General features: G+C 34.1%; 1 protein-coding gene across 1 annotated transcript; it reads left to right on the top strand.

Annotated features, from left to right (window-relative positions):
* The first annotated feature begins 987 nt into the window (after window positions 1-987).
* Window positions 988-14,375, top strand: LOC126837463 (caldesmon-like). Its single transcript, XM_050571371.1, has 7 exons — window positions 988-1,261; window positions 6,228-6,275; window positions 8,971-9,198; window positions 9,810-9,913; window positions 10,184-10,290; window positions 10,574-10,786; window positions 13,256-14,375. Exons 1-7 carry the CDS (start codon window positions 1,187-1,189, stop codon window positions 14,266-14,268), a joined length of 1,788 nt encoding a protein of 595 aa, XP_050427328.1. The 5' UTR covers window positions 988-1,186; the 3' UTR covers window positions 14,269-14,375.
* Window positions 14,376-15,822: the final 1,447 nt, after the last annotated feature.

Raw genomic sequence — 15,822 nt, 5'->3', positions numbered from 1 at the left:
ATAAATATTATTATTATTAAAATTAAATTAAATTTCAAAATTTAGGACGGTAGGAGTGGACTGTAGAATAATTTTTATTTGCCCTCATTCGCGCATTCTACACACAATTCTAAATTTAAACATAAGTAACTCTAAAATAATTATACAAAACGTCATTATCGACCAGTCAACACTTTCAGCGAATTATTCTTTCTTTAAAAATATCAATAAAATATAAACGTTACCATTTAATGGTAAAACAAAAGTAATACTTTTAAGTTCATAGGTTCATATACCTGCATTTTTATAGTAGTATTTTCCATAGCAAATTCCACGTATTGTGCTGATTAGCCCCGCCTCTGCCCGGCCGATCCTGCCAATCACCTTGCATTAGATTTACCTATGGACAGCAGAACTATGTAATACACACATAATGAATGGTGGATAATATTCATCGTACTTCTTTGGCTGTTAGCATTTAAAGGTAGATGTATATAGACTGGGGGGTGAGATTATCCACACGCACCAGTCGCCTGTCACTTCTCTCCTGGTCAGAATTTTAAATGTTTGCAACTGAAAGTGTATTTGTTTATTCGAAACGGATTAAAACTGTCTTTTGACCGTTTCGTTGGAAAATAATCACTGCAGCCGTAACAGTTGGCGGCTCGTATTGTATTTTATTGTTGTTTTCAATACTAATATTATTATTATTAGTTTTTCTCGGGGGTTTTTTATCTATTTTTTTTTTTCTAGTCGTTCGGTTCAGTATAGTCGCGTGACCGTGATTGTGGTTATTAAAAAATCGTTTCGGTCGACGTTTTGCCACGATGTTAATAATAGATATAAAAAACGCAGGAGAGGCGGATTAGTCAGCTTTGTATTATTATTACACACGTGTGCCACCGTATGGAGGTGCGGCGCCGGGTGCACGCAATGTGTTGCACACAAGGTCCCACTCGCTACTCCTTCCGGCGGAATCTCTCTCTGTGTGTGTGTATATATATATATATATATATATATGTATAAAAGGGACGGCGATCCCTGCGAAAAGCTTGTAACAACCGACAACGGCCGCGGCTTTTAGTCTCTCACTGGCCGGCGTTCTCTTCTTGGCTGCTGCTGCTCGATCGGTTCAATTGAAATAACAAATACAACGGATATCCGTCGCAGATCGAGTAATCGAGATTCGTTCACGCCAAACAACACCATGGTCTACTCCAGCGATTTCTACACCAGCCGCAGGCCCGCCTACTACAAGCCTTCCACTTCATACTCCATCACCGTGAGTATATAAAACATTTTTTTTTTTTAAATTTATTTTGTTTTTTTGCTCTTAAAAAAAATATACATATACTTTTTTATATAATAATTTATACAAAAACAAATCACAATTATTGATATATATATATATATTCATATATATATACATACACAAGTAAACCGTTGCAGTAATTACGTATTTTGTACTCAGACGGTGTAGCGCAATCAAATTTATCTAGTATTTTGTTTTTACTTTTTCAATTTTTTTTTTTTTGGTAAAAATATGGTTTTAGTATTTTTTGTTTGTTTTTTAAACAACGACGACGGCGATTTTACACGGAATAAACTTACCATCTATTCTTAACACCTATTCACCACCCATTTGTACATACACCCGATTAAAAAAAAAATTTTTAAAAACGACGATCACGACTAATACTAATAATATTATTATGTATTTATAGCTGTTATTATTGTTTTCGAATTAACTATATATATATACCTATTATTTTATTACACCTAAGCCCGCCCTGTATTGTTGTGTAATCACTGCGGTACCGAGTCGACCAGTTGCAAAACTCATACAACACAATCGTTGCATCATAATTGTTGTCAGAACATGAATATTTTTAAAGTTGCCCATTTCCTATACTTGTAAGTTGTACATACATTACTATACTGCTTAAATTAGATTATTTATGAAAAACGTTTAGTTTATATATATATATATATATAATAAACCCTTGGGCCTAAACGGGTTCCTTATGCTCTATACTTATATTTTACAATTGTGAATATCAATTTTCCAAATGTATTTTAACAGTAAGGTTCTTTGAAATAAACTAACTTGACACTTTTAATAGACAAATGACTCTTTTTCATAAAATATAAACGTACCAAATCACAAACGGGATTGTTTGCAATAGATTGATGTAGACTAAAATTACTTAACCAATTATTATGACTTTTAAACAAATGTTTATAAACATTTTTAAATAATTAATAGGAACTTTTTTTGTAAACGTTCGAATCGCCTCAAACTATCATACTAATTTGACTCTTTTGAAAAGTAAACGATTTAGTTTATTTTTTCATTAATACAAATTTAAATGCTAATACTATTATAGCTTTTTCTTTTTTTTAAATAATATTTTTATAAACTTTAATACATAATATGAACAGTTTAATAAACAAAGCATGCAGAACGACTTCAGTACCTCCTAAATAATACAAACCAGTTTAATCCGTTTAGTATGCACTAAATACAATATTGGTTTAACCTTCCTGTAATAAGAGATACATTTTAAATAATTCTCTAAAAATATAAATATCGTTTTGTTTTTTAATTTTCATCATTATGTCCACCTTCTTTTGCGTATAAGGGATGAAGATAACAACTGTCTAAGTATGGAAACTTGTAGTAAACTATGTACTTACAACTATAGGGAAAAAATCAATTTCAAAATATTCATATTTTCCAACTAGTGTCTTAGATCAGATGAAGTCTCTGAATTGTTTAAGAAAGATGTGTTTTTTTTTTTATGTATCAAAACGGTTGTAATGTTTGCAAGTGGTCGACTTGTACGCAGTGCAAATAGATAATGTGTTCTGAAGTAGATTTATAGCTATTAATTATTATTTTTTTTTTGTAAGATACTAAACATGTTTTTTGTATAATACAACACAACGGTTTCCATACGTTTCTGTACCTACGTGTTATTATATTTTTATTGTCGTTATAGTTTTATGTATTTTTATATTATACAACTGTTGACTGTTAAACGCTGTTATAAAAGTTTATTAGCGTTTGTAAATAATAATATAATATTTTATTCGACCGGGCCGAATTCCACACATACAACTGCGCATTGCGTTTCGCTTTTTATTTTGGCTGCCACTCAACTCTATATTTGTAGAAGTGCGCACGGTCCGGCAATCTATATATAAAATGTTATACAAAATAGTGTACGATTACTCGAAACTTGGAAATAAATAACAAAACAACAACGGTTATTATCGCCGTTTCCTCAAGCCGACAATTGGTTTCTTACATTTTTGGCGCACATTTCGGAATTCTCATAATATGGTCGTGGCTGGTTACAATAATATTTTATGTACAATATCCGAGTCGAACAAACGCCTTTAAAGAAACGGTACCGATAGGGTGACTTTTAAAAGTCAAATAGCGACCTGTGTATTTGATTTGCCCGCGAAAAGCCAAACTATGCAATGGAAACGACGATGACTGGTCGATGGGGATTTCCAGAATTTTTTAATGGGTTTTTCACGTATTGTGGCTCGGCCGATCCTGCCAATCACCTTGCATTAGATTTACCTATGGACAGCACAATGATATAATACACACATAACGACTGGTGGATAATATTCATTGTACTTCTTGAGCTGTTGGCGTTTAAAGGTAGATATTATATAGACTGGGGGATGAGATTATCCACACGCACCAGTCACCTGGTACTTCTCTCCTGGCCAAAACTTTAAATGCTAATAATTTGAAAAATTATTTTCTAAAAACTGAACAATTACTTAGTCATTTTCACTGCAACATTCCGCCTGTATAGGCGTAATCAAAATACAAAATATGTATGTCGCTATTTGACCATCGTTAACGTTTATTCATTAAAACTACTCTTTAGGTAATAATATTTTTCTACTAATAATGAAACAATTAATTTTCCATCGTTTGTTGAAAGTAAATTGAGCATTTTTTTTTTTAGATTACATAATTTTTTTCGTTGAAAAATTCCCTTAAATTTGGACAACTGTGCTATTTTATATTATATGTTTATAGATATTTAATTGTTTGTGTGTATTTAATGTATACTATTCTGTTTAATTGTTACTGTATTGTATATTATATTATATGTACGTGGGGACAGGGGCTTTATGTTAACGGATCGGCTACGCCTATAATGGGTTTATAACTCGCCGAGCACGAGTTATGCCGACGACGACAATGCTGCAACACACACTGTATAAGGATGGTGGGGGTGGTTGGAGGTGGTCAGGGGTGGTTAGGGGATGGTCGGGGGTGGTTAGGGGATGGTTAGGGGCGGGGAGGGTGCACACGACCGCGTTTAAATTGTTTCGGCTTTGACCAAGTATAATGATCATGTTGTAATGGTGTGCATGTGTGTGTGTGTGTTGCAGCGGGAAGAGGACACACCGCAAGAAGGTGGGAGACCGTCGAGTGTGGACGTCAATGTGAGGAGGAATAAAGTGTACACGAGCCGAGTGCCGTGGCACAAGGTGCCGGACGTGGCCAGGCCCAGCCAGGTGCCGGAGCCGTATTTGGTGTACGGCCGGCAGGGCGGGCCGGCCCGCAAGACGGACGCGTGCCAGCCGGAGGAGGCCGACCAGCTGATCCGGTCGGCGCTGCTCAGGAGACACTTGCACGAGACCGAGACCATACCGTCCAAGAACCACGCGTCCAGATCGTCCCGGTACGGTCTGAGTCCGGGCACCGTGGACGGGCACGAGGGCAAGACCAGGAGACGCATCGCTTTCAGCTCCGTGCCGCCGCTGACGTACCGTTACTATCATTAAGCCGACGCCCGCCCACGTACAATAGATATAGATATACGTATACATCATAAACATATAATATAATACCTAAGTACACAAAACACATCACACTATTGTTATGTACGCTCGCACACACATATAAATATATATAATATATTATATCGTCGCTTAAAATGCAACACCGCCCATCTCGTTTCGCTGGACTTACAAGAGAACAATTATGTCCATAGACATATTAGAACGGCCGTTTGTAGAAGGGGGGGGGGCGCAACCGCGATTGGTTAGAGGTGCAGCGAGTTGCCCGACTTTGATTGGCCACTGCGACTTGTTGCCCTATTTTGATTGGCCACTGCCCTGTTTTGTCCGGTTGTCGATTCGCCGCGCAAATTACAAAAAAAAACCAATGCGGCCAACGAGACACGAGGTGGTTGCATCTCGAGCGACGATATATATCATATCAACCTATATTTTTAGCTTTTACTATTATTTTTTTTTTCATGTTATCGCCGCCGTTGTCGTTAAAAAGCAAAAAAAAAAATATTTAAAAAAAACATTATTATTATTATTATAAATTACCTCTAGTTTCGAAAGAAAAAAAAAAATGGTTGTATATTTTTTTTCCTGTCCATCCGCTAAAAAAAAAAAACGGAAGATAAAATTTTTTTTTTGATGTTGGCGGAAATTAATATATACATATATACGTATGTATATTTAATAATATTAATATTTAGACGCCGAGATACACGACCAGCAGCTATCCGGTGACGTCGTCCGTACCGGAAGTGCACAGGCAACAGTACGAATACGTGGTGGAACAGCGGACCACCAGCGGCGGACCCGCCGGCCGGTCGTACACGACCACCGAACGCGTGGAGAAGAACAACGGACCGGGAGGCTTGACCATCGAGCGCAGCACACGGTCCAACGACGGCAGGCCGGGCGGCTATCACTCTTCGTACTCGAGCACCAGGTCCGGAGGAAGGCCCGGCACGTACAGACATTTCTCGTACAACGTTTGAATACAAAAAAAAAAAATATATAATCTAAAAAAAAAAAAAAACGATGAAAAAAATACCTAATTTATCGTCGTCGCTGTTGTTGTTGTTGTTGTTTTCGGATTATAATCGTTATAAAATATATTATTTCATGTATATTATTATAATATTATTATTATCATTACCTACCTATATTGTTGTTGTTACCAGCTACACTTACTAATCACAGTGTTTAGTGCTCGCTTAAAATTAAATATATATATATATATATTAAATCGCCGTCGTTGACTAAAAAAAAAAAAAAAATGAAAAAATAGTATTGCAATATTATCATCCCTTGTAATTTATTTACACGATTGTGAAAAAAAATATATACGTGTGACATATTAAATATTTATTTATTCGTTTTTGAAAAACAGTATTTTTTTTGTTTTTTTGTTCTTTGCACAGCCCATTTACTCATCCGACGGATATGACATACCGCCTTCGTACTATAAGGTAACACACAGCTTAATATATAATTACAAAAACATGGTGAAATTTAATAATATACTATTATGTGCCAAAAAAAATTTGTAGTGACTCGGATGTGTACAATAATAGTTATTATACCGACAAGGTCTATGTATGAGTACACGAATCTGTAATGGTATTACTATAAAAGCGTTGTACTTACATTACTTGAAAATGTTTAAAAAATGTATTTTTGTTATTAGGGTGGACACGCAAATAGGGTTGATGGCTTAATCAACAGTATAAAACTTGGCAACCTAGAAATTGACTACGGTTAAAGTGTAACTTTCCTTTTTTTGGGGGGTTTTTAATATAAAAAAAAAATCTAAATGTTAATGGTCCATCCTAGACCTTAGGCTCATCACCTAAACAAATAAAAAAGTTTCCACCCGTTTTTTGGGGAAAGGGGTTATGATATTTGTTTGGTTTATCTAGGTAGTACTATGTCTAATGACTATTCCATACAAATTTGGAACTAATTCAACTACTTAAAAAAAATAGAGCTCGTTTTACTCGATTCGAAGGGAAAATGGTGAACTTTTGAAATTTTTGGGTCCAATAAAGCACCTTACAGGTAAGATTTCTGTACTACAGAGTTGCTACGCGAAGAAATCGGTTCAGCTGTTTAGAACACAAAAATTAAAATACATCATTGTAAAAACAATACCTTTTCAGCTCCGAATCGAAGCTAAAATATACTAAACGACAATTAATATTAATATAAATACAATTTAGATGTTAATGTTTTTGTTTAAATTTACAGTGTAAATAAGTGCGTTTTTTAAATGAATGAATTTATTATAATTACAAGTGCATACCTAACAATGCGTTTAAACTTTAAAAAAAAACATCTTAATTCGAGATAAATAAACTTTTTGGCAGTACGTACATGTATACTATTTTTACTTAAGAGATGATTATTTACAGCTATATATTGACCTATCACATATTATATTTTATTGTTATTTTAAAATGTTTTATTAACACTTTTATAACAACAAATAAATGAGTAAAACTAGACCAATTGTATAGCTATTTAGGAAAGTAGAAGTTTAGACACATACCTATCTTGTTAATAATAAGATCTACTGAGGTTGTCCAAGATGAGTATTTAGTTAAACATCATGGAATTATTGAATGACGAGAGAGTCAAGTCTCCTCAATATATCCTTATAGTTAAACCGATAGGACATTGAATTGAAAAAACCCGTCAATAACAATTACAGGACTCTTAACCACTATACAATATATCATCTCTGTCCAAACTTCAAATATGTGGCCGCAAGCCAGTCTACTAATATTTTAATTAAACAATTCTAAATGATTGGCCGTTTTTTTTATGATTACTTTATGGGCTATACGCCAAAAAAGTCCCTCTGGACAAATACGACATGCAATAATTTAACTTGTGTAGTATTTATACACTGCAGCTGTAGGTAATACGATGAATGAATAAAGATAATTATTTTAGTTCAGCATGCCATGACGATTGAATGACAACAGAATTAGCGGAAACAGATAATAATACAAATATTATGCAAAATTCCTGTTTGTATACCTTTTGTGACAAGGATGTATTACAAACAAAACGATATTTTATTTCATTTTTGTTTTTCTCGAGCAGTTCTACCACCAATAATATTATACCTATTTATAGTGTAAAATTAATTTTTAAAAACAAATAGCAATTATGTTCAGCCAAAGTGTCCCAAGTAAATTCACTCGTTTAATTATTGTCACTATCAATAAAACCGTAACTACGAAATTGCCTAATTTTAGACAACCGTATTTTATAGTTTACCATAATAAATTATACAATTTATGCGTTTGTGCCAAATCAAAATATAAGCCAACTTTAATAATAAAATAACCTTCGCCAAAAGTCAGAACATACGCACGAAATCTGCAAATAGAACACATAATATTTAATTGTAAATATCAGTTTTTAAACACTCAAACGTTAGCGTGCGTAATGGATATAAATAAAAATTGTTCGACCAAAAATAAATATGGGTAATAAATAAACGGCAACGCCATTTTCTAGTTAGTTTCATTTATTTTCAGATACACCTCACACGTACAGAAAATCACTCTGAAGCCAAGCATTTACACATGCATAAGCATATTATGAGGCCTGCTCGTTATAAATTTACTGTTTGAAATAATTATTTGCAGATTTTCTTTTTTACCAATAACATCTTTTCAGTAATAACCGGCGATTTGCAGATTTAGGGTGATTCATTAAGGATAAGACACTAATTTTCTCGGAGTATATTAATATTTTGAAAAATATTTTTTTCCAAGATTTTTTGGTACACAACGTAGTATATTTTTCAATATTTTGAAAATTTATATCACCAATCCTCGAAGGCCAAAAAGGGGGATTTTAGTTTTTTTTTTAAATGGCAACATATGTTTTTAATTACATACATTTGTAGACAAAAAATAAAATACATTTTTAGCGTTTGAATTTTGAATTTCCATTTATTTCAAAATATTGGAAAATATAGTACATTGTGTACCAAAAAATCTTGTAAAAAAAATATTTTTAAAAATATCAATATATTCCGAGAAGATTAGTGTCTTATCCTTAATGAATCACCCTGTACCATCCCCTCCTCTCTGGCTTTGAAAAAGTCTTTTTAGATGTCTCATTGGGGCGTTGCTTTCTTTATTTTAGGCGCACCAAGTATACCAAACGAGTCCTTTCATACTGACACCCATCACCACAACAGCGAGGCCGTCGGCAAAGGTTTTGCCTTACAACTATAGGTACATACCTGCGCCCACCTATCATCATAGAACCGGTGCGGCATTACACGGGGTGTTAGACAGGATCGAGCACAGGCATCGTTCTCATCCCGGCCACGATGCTACCGACGAGTACTTGAACACCAGGAGTTCCACGGTAATACATACAACATACCTACTGTCTACTCGGATCGGCTTATAGGTTTAAGAATTTGAACCGAGCAAAGGTTAACCTGGAGGCCCAGGCACACCCCAATATCACAGATTAGACAAAAACCAGATGGTTTTATCTCCCTATTGAAGCAATGTAATTGCTGAAATTCTAAACAAACCAAAACCCGCCTCAACTCAGAGTGACCACTGGTAGAAAACAAAAATCCTTAAGTTTTTTTAGTTTCTTGAAGTAAACAGTACAATAAACTCAAATGATGGATTGGATGGAAGGGAAACACAGAAGCAACTTGATAGTTATTTTTAGAATCCAAGAAAACTCATGTTAAGACAATTCTAATGTTACAGTAGGGAGTAGTAAAATTATCATATATACAATCTTGATAATGTATTTTCAATTCCCAACGAAGGTAGGCGAAAATCATGTTTTTCACATTAACAATGCAGAGGGCGAGGGAAACGTGGCCCGCCTCGGATGGATAATATTAAATATAATAATATGATCTCTGATTATTGAGATTTAACACGAGGTTTCACGATAGAAACTCTGAACGTTTACGGACCAAATGATACTGACTAATTTCTTTTATTGTGCAGAATTTCGATGACGTGACAAGATCAATACGAGCGCAAACGGCCGGTTTACTTAAACAAGTATACGCGCCTACCATAAGGCCTAAACCGACACATTCTCATTACAAGTAAGAACTAAATGAATATAACATTAAGAGAACGACAAAGCACGTTACCTATTAAGAATGTAGCGCAGTATAGGCTATTTTTTTTTTGCAAATCTTAAGAGTTAAAGCTACGGTTTTAGAGTATTAGTGATTTGGCTCTGAATCCATTAAAGAGACGAGCTATACTCATTTAGTCGAGTCATAACGTTAATAAATGAACAAAACGTTCAGCTAACATGTCAGATTGGACAAATGTATTGTACTGATATTGTATGTTTAATTCGTGCCTAGTACTCATACCGGATACATGGAGTTACCCATAGCGCAGCGGATAGAATCCGACGCTTACATTGAAGCCATTCTGAGAGACTCCCAAACCCATCACTACGACACAATAGGTATGTATTGCACTTGTAATAAAATGCAATGTTTTCCTTAAACGAAATGCCTTGGACCATGTCTTATGATCAGCTGACTATAGCTGTCTCCGTTCGGTTATTTAGGAACCATCGATTTCCCCTTGGATCACATACAATGCATAGAACCAATCGGTATAATGCCCTTTTGTGTGACGAAGGGGTCACGTAGAATTTCCCACAAATCCCCAGACATAAGACATAGTTTATAAGTCGATCAACACATCCCCACACTAATGGATTCAAATTTTTCTCGATCAAACAGGTAAAGGCCATCTGGCGTGTGTGACTTATGCCGGCGGCAAGGCTTTTGCGCGCAGAAGACCACGGTTATCAGGTGATGCAGAAGTAGACACAAACGTGACAATGCTGTCGTACTACAACAAAACAAGAGAAGCGGCTGCGGCTTCTTCGGGTCGTCCCAGGGTAAAAGTGGATACTTCAGCCAACACTTCCAGCCGAGGTGCCTACGAACTAGGTACGGGTAATAATCATATAATTACATACAGGGTGTAATGTAAAGTTCTACCGAGCTTCAAATGAGACATTCAGGATGCTTTATGGGTACAAAAAATGGTATTCATTTTTTTTTTAATTTTAAAATTATTTAAAACAGAACTCGTATCTCGTTAAAAAATTGTCTAACGAAAAAAATAATATCACATCTGAAATCAGGAGAAATAATCTTGTTGAATTGATATGTAACATGTTTTTTGGTATCTGGCAACACTTGCGTCCACCGAGTGGCCGGCATGTGACCAAAACCAACATATGGCATGTGACTCATCATTTTGGATTAGGATTTTATTCTCAATCCAGTGGTGTCCTTAGAATTATTTTATATTAAATGATATAATAACATATGTTATATATAACCATGTTGTTGATTTTAGCCACATGCCGGCCACCCTGTGGAAGTATATGTGACCATATATTCATAATTATTAAGTACCTTTAATAGGGCTAAAGGGTAAAAATAAAGTAAATAAATAAAAAAAATGTTTTAAAAATATGGTTTTCTAAAAAATACTAAAAAAGTTAACTAAAAAGTAAATAATAATTTTACTATGAGGAAATTTATTTACCAATCAATTGTAGCAAATGTTTTTAAAAATGTCATTTACTTAGAAAACAACCGAAAATAACTACAATTTTAAATAATGTTAAACATTTTAAATCTTTTACTAAAAAGAAAAGCGTGGGCCCAATTCAACAAAGTCTATAATAAATTTAACAGGTAATGTTTTATATTATAAGTTTTTTTGAAATTAAAATTTGGTTCAATTTTAGTGTGTGACACATACATTTTATAATACTTAACTCAATGAATTTGGATTAAATTATTATCATTATAATTATTATTTTATTAATATTTATTAGATACTTTGTTGAATAGGGTCCATGCTTTTCTTTTTAGTAAAACATTTAAGATGTTTAACATTATTAAAAATTGTAGTTAATTTTCGGTTGTTTTCAAAGTAATTGACATTTTTAAAAAATGTGCTACAATTGATTGGTACTTATTGTTCTTGTAGTAAAATTATTTTTTTTACTATTTAAGCATGTTTTTTAAAATAAAAACAATGTACTAACAATTTCGACTGGTCGATAACCAGTTTTGGAAAACTATTTTTAAAATTATTGAAGTTTCAAGTTTTATGAATGGTTTTTAGTAATTTTTTGTTAAAAGATAATAATTATTGGTATTGCACATTGGATAAGTCGTTTAACTACATTCCGACACTCTAGTGCAAATGTTTGCTTGTATAAAAAGTCGAAGCAATAGAAATTAGAATTTAATAAAACAGTTTTTTCGATATTACTGCTTAAAGAAATTCACGGTTTTCCAATGTTAGACGTCTAAGAGCCAGCACTTCAGTGGCGTAGACACGGAGGAGGGGGGGGGGGGTAAAAAGAGCCTCCTTACCCCCCAACCTCTTTAAAGAAATTAATTTTTTTTTTTATAATATAACAACAAAAAATAAAATTTTAAACTGGTAATATGATATTTATTATGAAATTTTTAGTTCATATTTTCATAAACGACCACACTGTAATACTTTTATCATTTATCAATTATCATTATCAAATTAATATTGCGAAAACGCTTATCATTTTATCTAAATAAAATTCTAAAGCTGAAAAATTGTTGATGTTTAACTTTATGTGTCACAAAAATTCTAGTAAATAGTACCTAGTATATGTGGAAAGATTAAAATGAGCAAAAATATGTTAGACGTTGAAGAACATATTTTTAATTTATCTAAACGATATAAAAATTTAATGATTGACTCTGATCGAATTTTAGCACAGTACAAAATAACAAAAAAATTGCGTACAAAATGCACAAACGATTATTGAATTATTGTCTAATATAAATGAAGTTTACAAAGATTTAATTCAAATATATAAAATTTGTTTATGCTTGCCAGTAACTACAACTTCTGTGGAAAGAACTTTTTCTAAACTAACTCTGGCAAAATAAAAAATGCACTACTAATTTTGTTCATTTCAGCTTTTAATATTGTTTGTACATTTTAAGGTCAAGAGTAAATTAATAACCACTATGACGCACTAGTCTTTGATTTTAATGTAAATTAAAAAAGAAATTCTTGAATAAATCAGTATTCAAGATTATGTTGACAAGTTTTCAGAAAAAAATAGACGAATGAATTTGTAAATAAAAAAATAAAAAACTAAAACTGAAATAAAAAAAAGATTGTTTTATGAAGGTTACTAAAACATATTTTTGTTTAAGTTGTTAATTTCTCTCAGTTTAATGAATATAAAATAAAAATGTGTGTGCGCCTATTTAATATTAATATATATATAATTATAGATCTTTTGTATGGACAATTATATCATATTGCCCCTACCCCCCCCCGACCAAAATAGGGTTAGAAGAATATTTGTAAAAATGTTTGAAAATATGAATCGATAATTACAGAGAGAACAGCACGTGATTCAGAATCCGGTGCCGATAGAGTGTCCAACGGAAACCAACATTCTTCTGATGCAGCCGAAGAAGCCTCTAAGAAAGCGGAAGAAGAACGATTGGCTGCAGAAGCGGCGCGCAAGGAAGATGAGGACAGATTGGCGGCAGAAGAAGAGGCGCGGCGCAAGGAAGAAGAGGACCGATTGGCGGCAGAAGAAGAGGCGCGGCGCAAGGAAGAGGAGGAACGGTTGGCCGCAGAGGAAGCGGCGCGCAAAGAGGAAGAAGAACGATTGGCCGCGCTCAGGGAAGAACAAGAACGGTTGGCGGCCGAAGAAGCCGCGCTCAGGGCGGAGGAAGAACGATTGGCCGCCGAAGAGGCCGCGCTCAGGGCGGAGGAAGAACGATTGGCCGCAAAAGCGGAAGAGGATAGATTGGCCGCAGAAGAAGCGGCGCTCAAGGAGGAAGAGGATAGATTGGCCGCAGAAGAAGCGGCGCTCAAGGAGGAAGAGGATAGATTGGCCGCCGCAGAAGCAGAGGCCGCCAGAAAGGCGGAAGAAAACGTTTCCGAGTCGGAAGAAACGGACGCGGAAGAGATAGAGGACGAACCGAATAGCAAACTAGTGACCACCGAAGTCGGATTTGGCATAGGCGGAACAGCTCTGGCAGCTTCTGAACACCACGAAGTAGCGTACACGACGTTGGAAGAAGAAGACGGTGGTACCGTCAGGACGGCCGTGTTCAGACGCTCCACAAGGACTACGTCGACCATAATCCAGTCCGGCAGCGAAGAGCACAACGGCGTGGAAATCGAAGAAGTCGTGGAAAACGAAGAAGTTTCGGGGGACGAAAACGCCGTGGCCGACGGGCAGCGGTCCGAGCAAGAGGAATCGTCGGACGAAGGAGAAGAAATCAAAACGGAAGGGGCAGATACAAAACCGGAAGAAGGGTCATCCGAAGAGGAGGAGGAGGAGGAGGAAAGAAGAAGAGTAGAAAATGTTTCGCGTCGCGCGATCGAGTTTTCCTAACGACTTGAAGGGATCGGCGAAATAGCGTTTATTTATTTTACCGTTGTTGTTAATATGCATTTAATTTATTTATTTATCTAATTTATTAAAAAAAAAAAAAATAATAATAATAATTAATACAAGATATTTAATTATTATTAGTTAATACAAAATACATTACAGACACACTACACCAAAGCCATCGACAAAAATAAGTACTAGGTAACAAAATATCAATAAAACGGATTTAACTCGAGTATTTTACAACGTGTATATTATTAATAATCTACACGTCATTGTCTAAGTTATAATTTACTTGAAATAAACGAAATGGGACGTTTAAAATAAAGAAATTAGGTTGACAACACTCGTGTGCTGATAGATTTACTACTAACCCTTAATAACTTGAAATCTTACATGTTTTTCATCAAAGCTACGCAAAATATTACACACGGAATAAACAGAAGAAACAATCAGACATATTAAGAAAAATGCAGTGATGCCAGAACGTAAACATTTCCTTTTAATTATTTTTCTGTGATGCATGGCTACACTGTTCGTTCGTTAAATGTCCTAATTTATAAAGTCATTCAAATGATTTTCGTACAATTCTATTAGCATAGCTTAAACGAAGTCATGCCCGATTTTAAAATTAAAAATTGTGATATTCAAAATATATTAGTTGGAGAGAGAATAGTGTTATTTTAATCTATACACATTACTCAGAGGCATTTCATCTACTACTCGCCAATTCAATACCTAACTTAATAAAGTAATCATCCAAAACTGGTAATCGACCAGTCACCATTTTTAGGAAATTATTCTTAAAATAAAAAGTCAATTAACAAGTTGACTGACAGAACATTTAATTTTTTAGTCTCTCTAGTTTTGAGTACCACATTTTGTGCTCAAATCAGTCAACTCGTTGAATAAATGGGTTACCAATTAAGTTTTAAAATACTAAAAATTGTCAACATTTTATGTTGTAAGACAAAATAATCCAAAATGTTTCATAATAATTACTTTAAAAGAAAAAGAGTGTCTTACATTAAACAGACCACACCGTTTATGCGATAATACAAATCACCGAAACAAAAAAAAAATGTAATCCATACACCTAATCCTTCATTTGTCTTTTACTCAAAAGTCAAGACGTATTAGTTATTTAAGTAAGTACTTAGTTATTTTTGTTCAAAAATGGAATTTGAAGTGATAGAAGGGTTTCAAAAAAATAGTAAATGTTCTACCATATAAACGATGGGTTATTTATTAAATACTGTTAATCTGTTATAAAGAAATAATAACTCAATTTTTGTTTTTTAAAAAACAAAACAAATACAAGATTGATACAAGGGAAGTCTATGGTTTATGGTTTGGTTCGCGTTAAACAGCTTCACACTTCTTGTTAGACTTTTTTTAGATATCAAGGTTTCCCAAACAGAATGTAATTAAAATTTGTCTTTCGGGCAATGAAAGATACTTTGGGTATCATCGTTTACCGTTTATATTCCTAACATTTTCATTGTTTTTATTTTTTATAATTTTATTATCATTGTTAATGAACTAATTCAATTT

Source organism: Adelges cooleyi, unplaced genomic scaffold, assembly GCF_023614345.1.
Source record: "Adelges cooleyi isolate 19-005CV unplaced genomic scaffold, UGA_ACOO_1.1 ACOO_flye_CR_arks_rails_tigmint_CR_PRNA_249, whole genome shotgun sequence".
NCBI classification, from domain to species: Eukaryota; Metazoa; Arthropoda; class Insecta; order Hemiptera; family Adelgidae; genus Adelges; species Adelges cooleyi.
The sequence above is the reverse complement of the archived record's forward strand: the minus strand, read 5'-3'. Positions and strand labels throughout refer to the sequence as shown.

Excerpts from the sequence above, each read along its gene's own strand:
- LOC126837463 (XM_050571371.1), top strand. The coding sequence starts at position 1,187 with ATGGTCTACTCCAGCGATTTCTACACCAGCCGCAGGCCCGCCTACTAC. Across the intron at positions 9,199-9,809 it reads TGAACACCAGGAGTTCCACG|AATTTCGATGACGTGACAAG; the intron begins GTAATACATACA and ends TTTATTGTGCAG. Across the intron at positions 9,914-10,183 it reads CCGACACATTCTCATTACAA|TACTCATACCGGATACATGG; the intron begins GTAAGAACTAAA and ends ATTCGTGCCTAG.